Below are 19191 nucleotides of genomic sequence, written 5' to 3' on the forward strand. Positions count from 1 at the left end.
GATCCTGGACAAGTCATTTAACCCACATTGCCTAGCCCTTACTGCTTGCCTTAGAACCAATGCATGGTATTGATTCTAAGACAAAAAGGAAGGGTTTTTTTGTTTGTTTTTTTAAAGCCAAACATTTCAGTGGGGATTTGTACAGTCTTACAGAGTATCCTGAACACATGGTAGCAGTCCAATGGAAGAACTACCCCTTGAGTTGGAGGGTAATCCTAACTACACCAACTGATCAATTCCCCTTCAGGATTGTCCTCCAACAGGAGGGAGAATCTAGATGGAAAAAGTATTTATGCGCCTGTGCTCAGATACACCTGGCTCCGCCTGATAGTAAAGTCAAGAGACTGCCTCCATTACACTATTTTGCTTAAGCAACCCATCTCTTTCCTACATGTATAGAAGTTTAAGGTTTTACTCAATTTGGGAGACTAATCAAACTGCCTGAGAGGCAGCCTTTGCATATAATATAGGGATACACATTTAAGGAATTGTTGAAGCAGAGATGATTTTTAAAAAAGGGGGCATAGAGCATTCCTTCACCAAACACTGAGTTACTGTAAGGGAGCAACATTGTGACTACCAATAAAGGAATCCAAATAGGAATTTACATGGTATTTATAAAAGGCAACCACTTCTTGCCCTTTGCCTTAGCCTGGCCTTTATCTGTCTTAAGGGCTTATCTTCTCTATTCTGGGAGATTTTTATTCACTAGAGGTAAGAAATCTTTTTCTATACTCTCTCCTGTAAATCATCTTTGCAATGGTCAACGAATATTTCAGAGTAACAGAAAATGTCTGTGATATCTGAGGGGAGAAATCATTCTTCTTATCTCCATATATGCCTCTCACTAGGGGTTGGATGTGTCTTCTACTTTTCTCAGACTAATCAGTTTCTCATAGACAGTGAGGTGGCACCGTGGATAGAGAATAGGGCCTGGAGTCAGGAAGACCTGAGTTTAAATACAACCTCAGACATTTATTAGTTGTTCAACCCTAGGCAAGTCCCTTAACCCTGTTTGACGACTTGGCTACCTCATCTGTAAAAATGAGTTGGAGAAGGAAATGGCAAATTGCTGAGAAAAAAGTTTTTATGGCAAGTTTCTCTGATAAAAGCCTCATTTCTCAAGTATCTAGAAAACTATATTAAATTTATGAGAATATGAGTCACTGTTCTTTTAGTGGTGGCAAATAATTTGAAATTGAGGGGATGTCCATCAATTGGGAATGGCTGAACGAATTATGATATATATGTTTGTGATCTACATGAATTGATACAGAGAGAAATAAGCAGAACCAGAAGAATGTTGTACACAGTAACAGCAATATTGTCCAATGATCAACTGTGATAGACTTAGCTAGTCTCAGCAATACAATCATCCAGGACAGTTCTGAAGGACTTATGACAAAGAATACTATTCACTTCCAGAAACTATTGGAATTAGATGAATGAAGATCAAAGCATATTATCTTTCACTTCAGTGTATTTATGTTTTACTTTGGGGTTTTGGTTTTGCAAGAGTATGTTCTTACAACAATGACCAATATGGAAGTGTGTTTTGCATGATAATACATGTATGGTCCAGATCAAAATTGCTTACTACCTCCAAATTAGGAGAAGTGGGCTCTTATAATTTTGGGAGACATATATTGAAAATTGTTATTACATGTAATTAGGAAAATAAAATATCTTTGACTTTTTAAAAAAAGTGTTACAGGAAAAAAAAGAATATAAGTTAATTCCCCAATTGATAAATGGTAAAAGAATGTGAACAGGCAATTTTCAGATGAAAAAGTCAAAGCTATCTATAGTTTTATGAAAAGTGTTCTAAAAAATATTGATTACAGAAAGGCAAATTAAAAGAACTCTGAGGTACCACCTCAGATCTATCAGACTGGGTAATATGACAGTTAAGGAAAAAGATAACTTTTAGAGGAAATGTGGTGTACATTTTGAAGTGGACCTACTCCCTGGGAGACTCCATCTCCCAGGACTCTCTACTGCAACTTCCTCTGACACATCCCACTTCCTTTGTGGGAGGTGTCAGAGGGAGAATAAAAGAGGAGAGAAAGGCAGGTTTTGGTGTTTTGGTGCCTTTTTTTCCCTGACCTAGGTGGAGGGCTTTGATCCCTGCCTAGCTGTTGGAGATCTAACTTTCACTGGCTTTCCTAAACTTTCCCTTTGTCTCGCCTGATTTAATCTGTTCCCTAGCCTACCTACAAACTTTCCCTACCTCAGAAGAGACCTCCACCCCTACCCCACCCCCCACCTTCTTTCCCTTCCTTTCTCAACCTTTCCCTCCTTTTTCCCTACCAGTTCGAAAACTGGGACACTCACATATTGTGGATAAGAGCTGTGAATTGATCTAACTATTATGGAAAACAATTTGGAATCATGCCCAAAAAGCTATAAAAGTAGGCATATTTTTTGATGTAGTATATACTGCTATGAAGTTCATATTCCAAAAAGATTTTTAAAAAGAAGAAAGGACCAAATTGTACCAAAGTATTCATAGCATCTCTTTTTGTGGTAGGAAAGAGAAGTGAGGGAATGTCCATCAATTGGGGTATGGCTGTACAAGTTGTGGTATATGATTGCAATGGAATATTGTTGAACTATAAGAAATGACAAGGAGGATGTGATTTCAGAAACACCTGAAAAGACCTACATTAACTAATATAGAGTAAAGTGAGCAGAACCAAAAGAACACTGTACACAGTGACAATATTATATAATGAGCACCTGTGAAGGACTTAGCTAGTCTCAGAAATACAATGATCCAAGACAATTTTAATGGACTTATGATGAAAAATGCTACCCAATTTAAGAAAAAGACCTGAGGGAGTCTAAATGCAAACTGAAGCATTCTAGTTTTCATTTCATTATTTATTATTATTATTATTTTGGTTGTATTTTTTGTTTTTTTTTAAGCTTTTGTTTCTATAAGTCTTCTTTTACCATGACCAAGATGAAAATAGGTTTTGTATGATCATACATATATAACTGAGATCAAATTGCTTGCCATCTCAGGGAGGGGGAAGGAAAGGGAGAGAAAATTTGAATTTCAAAGTTTTATGTTAAAATTTGATTATATATAAATAGGAAAAGATAAAATATTATTAAGAATAAAAGAAACATTTGATTCAAAATTCTAGGGATGCCAGTTTCCCATCTACTATAACTACTCAAAAGTAAGAGAGTCCTTCCAATTTCTCAAATACTACTAAGAAGAAGGGGGTGGCTAGATGACTCAATAGATTAAGAACCAGGCCTAGAGACAGAGAATCCTGGGTTCAAATCTCAGCTTTTCCTAGCTCTGTGACCCTGGGTAAGTAACAACCCCCAATGTTGAGCCCTTGCTGCTTTTCTGCCTTGGAACCAATATAGAGTATTGATTCTAAGATGGAAGGTAGGTATTTAAAAAAAAAAAAGACTTCCAGCAAGAAGTTAAATGGACCCCACACAGAAGAAAGGCTCAGTTCTTATAAAAAGCCAAGGATGGAAACCTAAGGAAATCTGGCAATCTGTTAAATTGCTTTGTCCTGTTTCTCCTTAAATGGTTTTCTTTTCTTTTAGTCCTATCCAAAACAATATAAAATGAAATGCTGTTTCCCCATTAGGCTATCTGAATCTTTTTTCTGCTGGCAGTGTTACTGGCAATGGGAGTTAAGGGGAAAAGGAAAGAGCAAATTATTTGGAGTTGAAAAATGGTTTAAATCCAGGATCTGCTATTCACTACCTATAGAAATTTGATCAAGTAATTTACTCTTTAGCCTTGAATTTATTAATCTATTAAATGAAGAGACTAAAGAGACCTTGGTTCAAATCCTGCTTTTGCCATATACTTACCTTACATGTAAACTATAGTAAATAATTTAATGATTTTAATTTCCTCATCTATAAAATGAGTCACTGAATTAGATGACATCTAAGGTTCTTTCCAGCTCTAAATCTAATTCAAATAATCCATGATGTTCCCTTTCTAACTTTTGTCCCTTAACTCCTTACTATAATACTCCAACAGAAAGGAGGAGCAATGAAGATGATAACAGAATACCCAGTTTAAGTTATTCACCTCTATCTGAGAGTAGAAGGGCAAATTTGACCTCTCTGGGCCTGAGTGTCTTCACCTGCAAACTGAGAGAGTCAGATTACATATATCTAGCCAAATATATTATGTTCCTATTTCTAGACAAAGAAAAAAACCCAAAACTCCTTGATTCTACTCTATACTCAGACCCCATTCAGCGAAGTGTGACTCAGGCAGAAACGACATTTCTTTCTACAGCTAAAATACCCGACCTTCAAAAACCTTGAAAATCATAATCTCTACTCAGAAAAATCATCATTGTTAGAGTCTATTTTAAATTCATCTTTTTTTTCCCTAAGGAAATACACACACACACAACACCCCATACTTGTTTCCTACCAATAGGGAAAATGGCAACAATAAAATCTTATTCGTGTAATTTCTTAGTGATATTTCAAAGTTCATAAATTAACTCTATAGTTTTAGTTGTATATCAAGGACAATTTCAGTTGTAGATTAAGAAGTTGTGTAGAGAAGAAATTAGAGCATGTGGTTTTCTAAAATATAGCAGTTTTTAAAGTGAAAGGATAAAAACACTGGGAAATAACTTACCACAGCTAAATTGTTCCCTATGCATTTCAAAAACAAGAATTTTTCTGCAACAGCCTCTTCACCAAGGAACTCACCCAGCTGCTCCCTCAGGGCTTGCAAAGTAAGATGAGGCGACACCCTGAAATAGCATGACTCATTACTTCATCTGTTTTTAAAAATTGTAACTAATAAACTAACGAGGGATTAATTTTTGTCAAATTATTGAGGCTCTAGAATTACTGATTCATTCAAATAAGTTCAGCTTAATATACTAACCTTTATGTTATCTATTTTTAAGAGTGCTATTGACTTGGTGAAATAAATGTAGCTCTAATACAATAATCAGGAAGTGCACACTCCAAGAATTTACAATTCTGGCGTGGGTGCAATAGCTCTGTTCTTTCCTCAGGATGCTGGCATTCTACTAACAACCAAGAGTACTAAAATGAAAGCTCTTGGGACCTGGCATCTTGATATTACCTTCAAAATGTCATTAAGCAAATGTCATCAGCTTGTGCCATCTGTCATTAAGGTGAAGTTCTCATTCTCAAGTTCATATTTATGGATTATAACAATCTTGTCTCATCATAACTTTTTTTCCTTGAAGTTTAATTTTCTTCTCTGGCCCAAATTTAGAATATGCTTTGGATTTATCTATGAAGATAATTTGCCTTCTGGAATAATATTCAAACTTACAGTAGTTTTCTAATAATAATTAGAATTTACTCATCACCTTTAATACAATTATTTCCAGCTAACATGAAAACAGAGGGCTGAGGTGTATATCCACAAAATTCAGCCAAAAACTTCATGTGATTATTGTGATAATTTTTTTAAACTTCTATTTTACTCTATCTGTGTTCTACTGAATAGATCTTCAGGAAATGCCTTTTAGAAACAGAAAAGAATTTCCTTTATCCAATTTATGGTATTTATCAAAAATAAAAACACAACAACAATCTAAACCCAGGCTGCAAAGAGAATCCAGTAACTTCAAGTAAGTGTATCTCTAGACTTAGGTAACTGAATGAGGCAATGGAGCCTAATGGATGCTCCCATTGGATCTGGAAGTTGGGAAAATCTGGGTTCAAGTCTTGCCTCAGACACTTATTATCCATGAGGCTGTGAATAAATCATTTAATTTCTCGTTTCATTTTGCTCATTTATAAAACAAGGATATTAATATCCTATACTTTAAAGGATTATGTAAAAGTTAGATCAGAAAATCAATGTAAAGCACTTGGAAAACTTTAAAATTCTTTATAAATGTGAATTTATAATTATTATAATTAGGAACATAAATTTAAATCCGTAAAGGTCTTTGAGAGCACAGAGTTCAATCTCTTCATTTTTCATATGAAGAAACAGTCTGAGAAAGGGTGACCTGGTCTTAGAAGCTCCCCAAGCTTAATGAAATTCCATACCTACTTAGAACCCAATGGAAATTCACTTATGGAAAGAAAAAATAAAAAACACAATATTCATCTATGCCAAAGCAACTTAGACTAAATGAGCTAGAATATTATGTTTTTAATCTGCCCTGGGGATAGCTGTGCAAAAATAATCATCATAGGGTAGTCATTAGTCCAGGAATCAGGAGAAAGCACTGGTTGAAAACATTTGGGTGAATGTCAATACAGGGAAAAACGAAAATTTTTTTCATTGGCATCTATTGCAGATCCCCTGGACAGAAAAAAAGTTATAAAGAGTTTGGGAAATGGATTACAAATATGGAAAAGAGGAATGATAGAGTAGTGATGAGAAACTACATTTACTTTTTTTATCAGCTGAGTTGCCCTTTCTGCCAAAAGGAAAAAAAATAGTTCAGAATTTCTTGACCTTAAAAATAGGAGGACCAATGAAAGGAAATTCTATTTTAAATATGATTCTCTTTAACAAAGAGTAGAAATGAAGGGAACATTGAGGGAGGTGACCATTCTCTCCAAAATTTTGTGACAGAAAAAAGGAGAGGAAAAAAATAAGATTCTAGGTCTTGAAAGATCCTATTTCAAACATTTCAGAGAAAGAATAAATCCCAAGGACAAAATTAGATAGGATAAACTAAATTCTGAAGAAAAGGGAGAGTTTTCTGAAGAGTACATTGATTCAGTGGGAACTCACCAAATCAACTCAGATTTTTAAAATGTATGTCCAGAATAAATCAAGGATCGATAATAGAAGGTCAATACAGAAACATGAGGTAGTACTGTTACAGAACAGTGTCAGAAGTACTGATGTTTTAAATTTGCTTAGTTATGGCCAAAAAAAGCTTTAAAAATAAGTTTTATTTCAGAAAAAAAATGGAAGCTCGAAGAAAGGTACAAGGCTTTGAGGTGGACAAAGCAATAATAAGAGACAAAGGGAACTATTCATTTTTTATTTTACTTTTGTTTCTCTGCCAGGAAGAACAGCTTTGATCTGGGAAGGACAAATCCAAAATGACCAGCAGAGTGTTGATAATCAAAATAAGGAAATAGTGAAAATAAGGCGGAAGAGCTCCTCACTTCCTTTACTGAACAGTAATCAGCTGGCCAGGGGGAATGCCATCTGTGGTTATTGCAGGTTCCCATTGATATAACTGCTGAGCCACAGTCAGAGACATTTGAAAGTTCTTGGAGAACAGGGAAGGTACCATTGGACCAGAAAGGGGCAAACACTTCCAATGTTTAGAATAGGAGAGTACGGAATCTCTAAACTATGAGCCAGAATTTGACTTTAATTGCTGGAAAAATTCCAGCATATATTATTAAAGATACAGTAAACATTTGAAAAAGGAAGCAATCATTTCTTTTTTTTTAAGTTGTATTTTTTGTATGAATTTTCTACTTTTTTAAAGTACATGTCTTTCCTCTGTAATTGGTGCTTTCCTTTTACTACTTTGTGCAAGTGTAATCTCATATTCCTTATCTTCATCTGATTATTCATGTCTTATCCCAAGTTCCTTGATTTTATTTAAATGTTTCTCTTGGATTTTGTCTATCTCTCTCCTGGTTGGACCTTTTATTTCCCTATCTGGTTAAGTAGGTAGCTCAAAACCTTCTCTAACTCTACCTTCAAGTTCTATTGTTAACATAAAGAAACAGTGATTTCAAATATAGCATGGTTTTCTCAAAAATACATGATTTCAGATTATTTTTTTCTTTTCAGTTAAGTTGGTAGAATAGAGTAATGCTGTAAATGTAATGTACCCAGATTGTACCAGAGTGATACTCATACTAGTTTTATGGAAAAGACAGTCAGATGTGAGCTAGAGAGAGCACAATTAGAAGGAATTAGTCGGCTGGCTAGTTCATGTTATTAATGGTTTCATATCAGTATGAATTAGGTGACCCAGGGATCAGCCTTTCACTGTTTAACATTTTTATCACATAGATGGCATGCTTAGCAAATTTGTAGGTGAGGAGGGCTACTTAACATGCTTCATGACAGAGTCAGGATATGTAAACACCTTGCTTAGAGAGACGACTCTCAGGCTGAATCTAATGAGAGGAAATTTAATATGAATGAATATAAAATTTTACAATTTGTTTCAAAACTCAAGAAGATGTGGTTATAGAGCAACTTGTCTGAAAAAAAAAGAGGCATTTTAACAATATGAATGAATGGTGTGATAAGGTAGCCAGAAAAGGTAATGCACTATTGGGCTACCTTTAGAGAGGAAGCAATAGTTTCTCTCGACTGGCTTAGTCAGAACACATTTGCAAAAGTGAGTTCAGTTGAAGATACTATAGTTGAGGCAAGATTCTGATAAACTGGAGGACATGTAGAAGAAGGTAGCCAGAATAGTAAAGGGCCTAGGGTTAATGCAAAATAAAGATCTCTATAAAAAAACAAAAACAAAAACTGGGACCATTTAACCTGGGGAAGAAAAAATTCAGAATATAAATCATCATCCTTAAGATCTTGAAAGAATTTCACATGAAAGAAGCTTAGATCTCATTTGGCCTTAACCAGTCAAACTTGGTACAATGGATACAAGTTGCAAAGAGATAAATTTAATATGGATATAAGAGAGAACTTCCTCCAAATTATAGCTATCAAAAAGTACAAGAGGTTATCTCTTATGATAGTAGGGTTCTTTTTTTTAAACCCTTCCCTTCTGTTTTGGAATCAATACTTTGTTTTGGCTCCAAGGCAGAAGAGTGGTAAGGGCTAGGCAATGGGGGCCAAGTGACTTGCCCAGGGTCACTCCACTAGGAAGTGTCTGAGGCCAGATTTTGAACCCAGGACTTCCTGTCTCTAGGCCTGGCTCTCAATCCACTGAGCTACCCAGCTGCCCCCAATAGGTTCTTCATCATTGAACTTTTGGCAAAATTCTCTAGGGCCAATTGTCAAAAATGTAGTAGATATTGTTTTGGAGTATGGATTAAACTAAACTTCTGCTGATGATATCTTCTAATTTTGAATTTTTATAATTCTCTGATTATATTGAAGCAGCATGTAGAGGTAAAAAGCACTTAGTCAGGAATCAGAATGCCTAAGATTTAGCCTCGTCTTTGTCATTTATTAGTCTAAGGTTTCCACATCAAAATGGTATCTGCTGCCTCTGCCTGACCTGGTTGTGAAGATCAAATGAAATTATGTGTGAGAAAACATTGATAACTGAAAATGCATATTCCACTTGACATCAATAATTGGTTCTGGGAAAATATATGGTTTTAGGTGAAATGTTTCAGGAGACAGTTCCACAGCAATATTGTAAATGAAAGAAATCTCCCTGAGCCAAAATTCAGAATGTAAAAGGTCAAGAAATGCGTCTCTTAAAAAGAGATTTGAGACTTTTATAAGGCTAAACAAGGTAGGGAGCCTAAGACTAGAATAGCATAGGGATGAGAGGAGCTTCTTGTAGTTTAAGACATATGGAGACTTGATGCACCATCATCAACTGGATCTCTGAGAGTATTAAAATTGGAAGAGGGGAATGGAGAGTATGGGAAGAGATAACTTTCTATCTCCAAGGAGTCTCCCAATATCTAATTTGGAGCAATCAACCTAGTAATTCTTTCTGTGTTTATGCCAGGTGAAGTGGGTGGGACTGCTTGGTCTGGATCAAATTAAGCCATAGGTTCCAGTCTTACAGTGTCCTTAAGTCTTATACCCACACTCTTCCTTCATCCCCACCTTTCACTAGTTCAAAGACTTTAGTTTTCCAGAAGGTGGGATTATCTAACTACAGATATATAGGTCTTCATGAGGAGAAAAATTTCATAAAAACTGTACATATGTTGTGAGGGTAGAGATGGTTGGGAGAGGAGGTGTGCTCTTTCTCCCCAGGGCACTGCCTCTGCCAAATGGCAATATGTAGAAGAAGAAGGAAACTGTTTCTTGTCTCTTGTTTTTCATGTGCCCCAGAAAGAGTACAGCATAATGGGAAAGAGCACAAAATTTAGAGACTGGAGACTTGGGTTCAAATGTGAGACCTGAGACAATCTCTTGCCTGTTTCTATTCAATGTGGATAATACTTGCAAAGTGATATCTATATCTTTGATTTATATATAAAATGTATGTGTGTGTGTGTGTGTGTGTGTGTGTGTATATATATGACTCACCATTTCCTTTATTTGTACAAAATAGTAAATAATTATACTCTGGCTGAGAAAAAGTGGTGGTTTAGGGTTTTAAATAAGTCCTTCTGTCCTGAAGCATCTATTTTGAAGGCTTGGGACTAGAAGCTTTAGGCCCAGCATCTTTGAGTTTGGCGCTCTTAGTCAGTGGATTCTGCAGGCTTAGCAGCCTTGGCATCACTGGGCTCTTAGAATCAGACTTGGTGGCTGTGGCTGCTTTGGGATCAGACTTGGTGAGCTTGGTGTCGGTCTTGGTAGCCTTAGTGACCTTGGCATCAGATTTAGTGGCCTTGGAGCCAAATTTTGTGGCCTTGAGGTCAGACTTGGTGACCTTGGGGGCATATATATATATATATATATATGAAAAAATATATAATATGAACTGTTTATTTGGAGCTCTAGTTCTACACTGATTAGAGCTACTGCTACTAACAGAAAACCATTGATCAGTTCGTTCATTCCACGCAGTGCTTAGTATTTTATTATAGTAATATCAATAGAGGAACAGACTCAAATGGCACTAAGGTTGAGATAAGTTCCTAAGGACATTATAATGGAGAACCCAACTTTGGGATGGGCCTTACTATGTATTAATGATGTTACAAAATGACATTGACTTAGGGGCAGCTGGGTGGATTGAGAGCCAGGCCTAGAGATGGGAGGTCCTAGGTTCAGATCCAGCCTCAGACACTTCCTAGTTGTGTGACCCTGGGCATGTCACTTAACTCTCTCATTGCCTAGCTCTTACTGCTCTTCTGCCTTGGAACCAATGCACTATATTGATTCCAAGACAGAAGGTAAGGATTTTTTAAAAAATGACACTGGCCATATGAGAAGCAGGATATGCCTATAAAGAACTAGGTAAATCTAATTAATAAAATGAGATCCATGGCCATGATGTACGCTCTGGATGGGAATACCTTATTAAAAAGAAATAAAATAACATGTGGAGATTGATAGCATTATGTATTAAGAAGGAATATTCAGGGGGCAACTAGGTGGCTCAGTAGATTGAGAGCCAGGCCTAGAGATGGGAGGTCCTGGGTTCAAATACAGCCTCAGACACTTCCTAGCTGTGTGACCCTGGGCAAGTCACTTAACCCCCATTGCCTAGCCCTTACCATTCTTCTGCCTAGGAACCAATACACAGTATTGATTCCAAGATGGAAGGTAAGACTACATCTACAATATTGTGTTATGAGTTATGAGAGTTATGAGTTATGAAGTTATGAGTTATGAAGTTATGAGAGACAAGGGAAAGCATGTCATATGAAAATGGATTGAAGTTACTAGGAATATTAAGCTTAGTGAATAGAAGACTTGGGGATGATATGATTGCTGACTTCTAACTAAAGGGCTGTCAAAGGAGTTGGGATTAGACTGGTACTGTTTAGCTCCATAGGAAAAAACTAGGAGTGATTATTGCAGAGTGGCAGATCAGCTCAATTGAAGGAAAAATTTCCCAATAATTAAACCTATGGAACAAAGGAAGTAATGGATCTGTTTTTCAAAGAAAAGTTAGATGACCACTTTTAAAGTATATTATGGGGGGCAGCTGGGTGGCTCAGTGGATTGAGAGCCAGACCTAGAGATAGGAGTTCCTGGGTCCAAATCTGGCCTCAGATACTTCCCAGCTGTGTGACCCTGGGCAAGTCACTTAACTCCCATTGCCTACCCTTACCACTCTTTTGCCTTGGAGCAATACACAGTATTGACTCCAAGATGGAAGGTAAGGGTTTTAAAATAAAGAAATAAACAAACAAACAAATAAAGAAATAAACAAGAATAAAGTATATCAAAGAGAATTGTTGGCGTGAGATAGATGGCCTCTGAGTTCTGTTCCAACTATGACATTCCATGATCAACTGCTTCCCTTATTCACAATAATCCTCAGGATCCAGGAATTGGCTTTGTATAATCCCCATGTTGCCTAGAGTTCTCAGAAAACCATGCTCAACTTCTCACTTTTCCTCCAACGTTGTTCCTGGACAAAGATGTGTAGAAGAGTTTCATCCACCCATCCACCTCTTCCACTGGGAGTTCCATTGTCCCTTATTATGAATGAATGAAGAGCATATGCAAAGTATTATGCTAAGCACTAGTGATAAAACCAGAGAAGTTCCTTCTCTCAAGGAGTTCTTATCCTAATAGGGGAAGACAGTACATACAGGTTTCAGCTAAATGTCAGATGGAAAGGTCCAGTGATACCTAGGGTCCAGGAGCAAGGAAGAGAGTTGTGATCTTCTTAGTGCCATTTCCAGTGATAAAAACCATATCCATTTCTGATGTTGAATCATTTGACTATGCCAAGAACTTTGGAAACAAGAATTTTCTGAGTCATCACAACTAATCACTAAATATAGTAAGTTTTCTCAATACAGGCATACTTCATTTTATTGCACTTTGTTTTATTACACTTCATGTGGTTGGCTGGTTTGTTTTACAAATTGAAGGTTTGTGGCAGCCCTGCATCAAGCAAAGCTATCAGTGCCATTTTTCCAATAGCATGTGCTCACATCATGTCTGTGTCAATTTCTGGTAATTCTTGAAACATTTCAACCTTTTTTTCATTATTATTATATCTCTTATGGGGATCTGTGATTAGTGATCTTTGATGTTACTATTGTAATTGTTTTGGGGTACCATGAATCACACCTATAGTAAATGTCAAATTTAATTGATAAATGTTGTGTGCGTTTCTGACAACACCACCTACCAGCAGTTCCCCATCTCTTTCCCTCTCCTCAGGCTTCCCTATTCCCTGAGATACAAAAATATTGAAATTAGGCCAACTAATACCCCTACAATGGCCTATAAGTGTTCAAGTGAAAGGAAGGGTCAATCAATGTGGCAAACTTCATTATTGACTTATTTTTTTAAAACTGCCACAGCTACTTCAACCTTTTGCGACCACCACCCTGATTAGTCAGTAGTCATCAACATTGAGACAAGACCCTCTGCCAGTAAGATTCATTGGAAGTTCAAGTGATGTTAACTTTTTGGGGGAATAAAGTTATTTTTTTTAATTAAGGTACATACATTTTTAAAAAAACATAATACAACTGTACTTAATAGACTACAATATAGTATAAACATGACTTTCATATGCACTGGGAAGCCAAAAATTCATGTGACTTGCTTTATTGTGGATTGTGGTGGACTGAACCAAATCTATCACAACTTTGAGGTAAGTCTATCTTCATACCTTTCTGTAGCTTTTTAATTATGCTCACTCTCTGCTTCTAGACACTCTTTCCTCCCTGAGTTTTCACAAAACTATAGTCTGGGTTCTCTTACCTGGCTAAGTGTTCCTGCTCAATGTCTTTTGCTAGATCATCATCTATGTTCTGCTCCCTATATATAGGTATACCCTAGGATTAATGTCTTGGGCTCTATCATCTTCTCTCTTTACATTATCTCAATGATCCATTTCATCAGATCCTGGGAGTTCAATTATTATCCCTTTGTATGTGATGCCCATATCTTATACAAATGCAGCTCTTATCTCTCTCCTAAGCTCTAGACTTGCATTACCAACTGCCTATGGACTATTTCCCTATACTTGTCCCTTAGGCTATTTCAAACTCAACACAGAAAATGGAACTCCTTATCTTTCTACTAAATATAACTCTCCTCCTAAATTCTCTATTCCAGTGCAGGGGCACTGCAATATTAAGTTATTCACATTCACAAACTCTAAGTCATCCTTGACTTTTCACTCTCTTACTACTCATTCAATTTCCCAAAGTAACTAGCTACCAAGTCTTGTTGACTCTTCACAAAATTGCTTGTGACCACTAATGCCCTTCTCTCCATTCATGTGACCATCACCCTATTTAAGGGCCACATAACCTCTCAGATGGATCATTACAATAGTCTACTAATAGCCTGTCATTTCTCCTCTCCCAAAGAGATACTAACATATTGCTAAAATAATCTCCCTAAAGCACAGGCACAACCTCATCACTTTCCTGGTTAAGAAGCTTCAATTGCTCCCTATTACTTCTAGAATAAAGTACAAAACTCCTCTTTTTGACATTTAAAATTTATCTTTTCAGATTTGTCTCACATTATTGCAGCATCATGTATTCAGCTAAACTAGCCTATTTTGTTATTCCTTGTAAAGGGTATTAAATCACCCACTTCCACGCCAGTGGCTCCCCCTTGCTTCTCCCTCCCCACATCTGACTGTTGAAATACCTAGCTCCTTCCAGGTGTAACTAGTTACATAAGGCCTTTTTGATCTTTCTAGTTGTTACTGCTACACCCCCTCTCCCCACTGCTCCCCACCCCCATCCTGCCCAGTCAATGTCTTTCCAGTGAGGTAGAATCTGTCAAGTCTTGCACTTTACAAATAAGGCTTCAAGGGCCCAAAGTCACATCCATGCCAGGATGAGGAATCAGAAATCCTTGGTAGTTACATTCTATCCCTTTCCCCAAAGAGCCCTTTTTCAAAAACTATCATTTCCAGCTCGATTTTTTTACCAAGTTAGCAGTATATACACAATGTCCATATGGCAAAAAACTACCTGGGGAAATTGGAAGCTGCCTAGATTGATTTATAGACCATACTGGAGGCAACAAAAGCAGACAACAAATATAGAACTCCTGCCAGACATCATAGGCATCCTTATGTAGTGGGCTGTCCACTGCAAGTCTCTGCTTCATCTTTCTTGAAAGATGAAGGCTCCCAGCCCCCATCCTGTTACCATCACAGAAATTAAACCCCAAGCTCTTTCAGCTATAGCTTCCCAATTCATTGAAAATTCATTCTTTATTCTATTGGTTGCTATAAAAAAAGTTTGCCAAGAACTCGAGTTTCACTCACAATAACCCCAACTTTCTCTGGTTTTAGTATAGCACCAGGTGATGTCAGAAATAACACTTGGTCAATGAAAAAAGCTATATACTAGAATAGTATGTTTAGGGAACATCTACAATCTCCAAGACCCAACGGTGACTGAAGAATTCAGCTAATAATCCGTTTCCTCATAGCCCAGGTAGCCCCTCTAGAGGAAGGAATAGCATACCAGTTTTGTTAATTAGTTCTTTTTTTTACCTCATCTGAGGATATGGACACAAAAAGCACATCTAGCTCACTATAATTCATCTACCCTTATTCATTTAGATGCACTTATGATTTCCCAATATGCTTCGTATCTGCTGCTCTACCTGGTTTCAACTTCATGGAATATGATACTCTCTGGTATCTATCCACATCTTTCCTGTCTCCTTTTGTATGTTGTCTTTAAACTAGGTTTTAAGTTCTTTGAGAGGATTCTGTCTTTCCTTTTATTAATTGTATCCCCAAAGCTTAGCATAGTGCCTGACATATGGCACTTAATAGTAGTAGGCACTTAATAAATGATTACTGGACTAGCCTGGATTTTGAAGCATGGATAAACCTATCCTTTCCTTGATTTCTGTTATCTTTAGGAAGCATGATCCAAAGTGCATTATTCCTATCACTATTCCAGGTCTAACACCAGGTATAGTTGACTCATCCTTAGTTTACTAAAAGGTTAGGAACTCAGCTCTAGTTGGGATAAAGAGACAAGAGAAGGCTCAATAGGTCCTAATGTAAGTGCTAAAGGTAAACTTCACTTGTCACTACTTTGTTAGTTGCAGCCTAAAGAATATCACATAACATTTGTACAACCCACTAGAATTGCTTGTTGGCTCTGGAAGAGGGAAGAGAAAGAAAATGAATCATGTAAACATGGGAAAATATTTTAAAATAAAAAGAAATAAAGAATATCACAACTTTTAAAAATAAAAACTGATGATGTAATAATAGAATGGTCCTTTACAATATTGGGAAATTGCATAACTGCTTCATTTTCTGGTCCTGCAGGTAATTTAAAAAATAAACTAAATATGTATAATAAGAACAGCACCAGAAAATCAGCCAGTGAAAAATAAAAGGATGTTACAGATCCAAGGATGATCTTTCCTCGTCTTGGTGACTTTTCACAGATTGATTCCAACAGGCCTGGGCAGGAAGTCTTACTCCTTCATCTCCATCTTTTAGAATCTGTATCTTTTTTCAGAGACTAGTCCAGGAACTCTGGCCTCAGCACCAGCAGTCTTTATTTTACTCTCCCACTTCTTGGCTCTACGCCTCCTCAAATTAACTAGTTTTCTACCTTTCTGTGAGTGAGATACACTGACTGGTAAATGCAAGCTTCTGAAAGCAAAGGAATATTGTTTGTGTTCTTAGTACCTAGCATAATACCCTGTACCTAATATAATGAATTAATATTTAAAGAATTGAAAAAAATTAAATTGGTTAATCACTGTTTATAGCTCTTATTCTTAGATAATTAATCTTCTAAGAGTTTAACCATAGCAGTCCACCAAGAGAAACTTATTCTCTGGGTTGTAGCATTATGTCAAGAGGAACACCACTTCCCTATGGTAAGTTAATATGTAGTTAAGCCAGGGCCTAGATCCACTTCATGGCAGGATGTGGCCCCCTACTATTCTTACCTGAAGGAAATTTTAGGGAAGGGAAGGAAAGGGAAGGGAACAAAAGGGACAAAAAAGGATTCTTCATTGAACTTATTTCTATGTGACTTTAAAAATACTTGCCTTATAAATCCAGCTGAAATAAATTTACTGACAACTTCTACCGAAATAGTATTTAGCTTATAGTTCCATGATCCTTCAGGGACATAAAAAACATGAAGTTCCACCAACTGAATAAATTGAGAACAGTTTGTCAGATAAAGGTATTTTGAGTACTTGAAATAACACTTGAAATTACATTGAAATAAAACAAGTATCAATGTTAAAAAAATGAGGTTAATCAAAAAATTTGACATAAATATGTAATTTGCCAAATATGTATGTCTCTTGAGCTAAACGGAAATTTAAAATGAAAAGCTTCTAAAAACTGTCCTTCACATTGTAAAGGTATTTTTAACTACAAACAGTAAAAACAATCTCCAACTCTCAAATGGTTTATGCTAGGAAGATTCATTATGTTTCTTGATGCAAGTTGAAATACATTTATTCAAATAAACAATGTTACAGACAGTAGTTGGCCTTACACATCTATTCACGAAAGTTAATTTAACCTAAACAATAGCTTAAATAATAGTTTGTCTCTGTAATGGGCTGAAAAAGCTCTAAAGCAGTGATGGGCAAACTATTCCCCACAGGCCAGATCCAGGCCTGTCTCCCCACATCCAGATGTAGTGATTAGGGAATTGCTTAAGGCAGTGATGGGCAAACTACGGCCTGGATCTGGCCTGAGGGGAATAGTTTGCCCATCATGGTCTAGGACATAAAAAAAGTTTGTCCTAGAGGACTAGGTTGGGCTGGGAATATAAGCCACCTTTATGACTTTGTTTCTACGGTCAAAGGGTTTCCTGACCTGAAACTACTGATAAATATTCCTTCTTTACCTTCAGTCACCTAAGAAACAAATTAATTGAATAGTTTCATAAACCTTTGTCACCCTTGGTTTTGAATATGTGGGAAAAGGTACAGAGGAAAAAGGTTGTATAGAAAAAGGGTATCGAAAATAGCTTAAGGGATAATTTTTGCTCTCCTCACTTGAAGGGCCCATTTTCATCCCTAAAACATCAAAAAGGGCATTTATAAGTTAGGCAGTGCCTATTCATACTGCTACTTATATTTGGATTTCTATTGATTTTTTGTTACAACATTATATGTATGCTTTTCCTGTGAACAGAGAGAATACTAAAATTACTACAATAAAAACAAAATAATCATTCTTTTAAAAAAGACAACTCTAATAGTAAGATTGCCATATGCCACACAATGAAAATCAGAAAATTAAAAAATCATTACTTAAGTACTAAAACTTTCAAAACTCTTAAAATTTTTATTTGTACATGGTTTAACATTTTCCTAATGTCATGTTAATATACTGATAAGATAAAATCATGCTAAGTGAAATAGATATATGACACCATTACTATTTCAAAATTAAGTAAATTGCTTAACATTTTTGATGACATATGGTGGCCAATTAAAAATAAGTGTTTGGGTCTTATTATTTATAGTATGTTCTATAAATGAATGGGTAACTACTTCAAAGAAACTATAGTTAATCCATACATTTTTATGGCTCAGAAGCAATTTTATAATGGAAATGAATAATACCAAATTTTTAGTGATAAGTTATTACAAAACCTTTTTACATAATTTGCACCTGTCTTTCATAAATTCTAATTTAGAAAAGTGCTGAAAACCAAGTTTAAAAGATTTTTCATATAAAAATAATTTTTTTACCTCTGATGAAGAAGGTCGACTTCCTTTGAATGACGTAGTCATTGATGCCTGAGTAAGTAACAATTGCTTTTAATTGCTCTTGGTGGTCTTCTTTTTCATTTAAGCATTACTTAATAATAAGAGTCACTAAATCCTCTAGATGACTTAATGATAGCATTCCATTCATCTTTTGTCTTCAAGTCATGTAAACGCCAGCTAAAAAGAAAAAAAGACCTTTAAGAAATGATAGATATGTCAAATACATAGAAGCATGTAAAAAACTTAAATGAACTGATACAAAGTAAACAGAGCCAAGAAAATTATATACACAGTGACTAAACAATGTAAATGGAAAGACAATGACAAAACATCTAAAAATTAGTGTTGCTAAATTAGAAGGAATAAGTTTGATCCTAAAGAAGACACATGAGAAGACACTTATTGTCCATTTCTTTGTAGAGGTTGGAGGAGAGGCCTACAAATTGGGGAACATTGCATATATTATTATATTTTTTCAGTATATTGAGTAGTTTTACTAATTTTTCTTTTCTTCCTCTTTTTTTCCTTAAAAAATTTGTTATATGGGTTAAATAGGATGGCTCTGTGGAATGGGTAAAAGGGAAAGATATAGAGGGAAATTTAAAACAAAAAGTATTAGTAAACTTAATATAAAACAAAACCTTAAGAAAAAGATTTGATAGTTCATTTAAAATTAGAAATACAGAATGCAGAAATACAAACTTTCTTTATCAGGGCATGATAAAGAA

General features: G+C 35.9%; 1 protein-coding gene across 1 annotated transcript in view; it reads right to left on the reverse strand.

The window, feature by feature from the left end:
- Nucleotides 1-18487, reverse strand: part of SPATA1 (spermatogenesis associated 1) — a 73442-nt gene extending 54955 nt beyond the window's left edge. The window contains exons 1-3 of the mRNA XM_044673693.1: nucleotides 18446-18487; nucleotides 16775-16881; nucleotides 4640-4757 (exon numbers count right to left, since the gene is read on the reverse strand). Coding sequence (XP_044529628.1) covers nucleotides 4640-4757; nucleotides 16775-16881; nucleotides 18446-18487 — 267 coding nt within the window. The remainder of the gene's footprint in view (nucleotides 1-4639; nucleotides 4758-16774; nucleotides 16882-18445) is intronic.
- Nucleotides 18488-19191: the final 704 nt, after the last annotated feature.

This window comes from Gracilinanus agilis, chromosome 4, assembly GCF_016433145.1.
Source record: "Gracilinanus agilis isolate LMUSP501 chromosome 4, AgileGrace, whole genome shotgun sequence".
NCBI lineage: Eukaryota > Metazoa > Chordata > Mammalia > Didelphimorphia > Didelphidae > Gracilinanus > Gracilinanus agilis.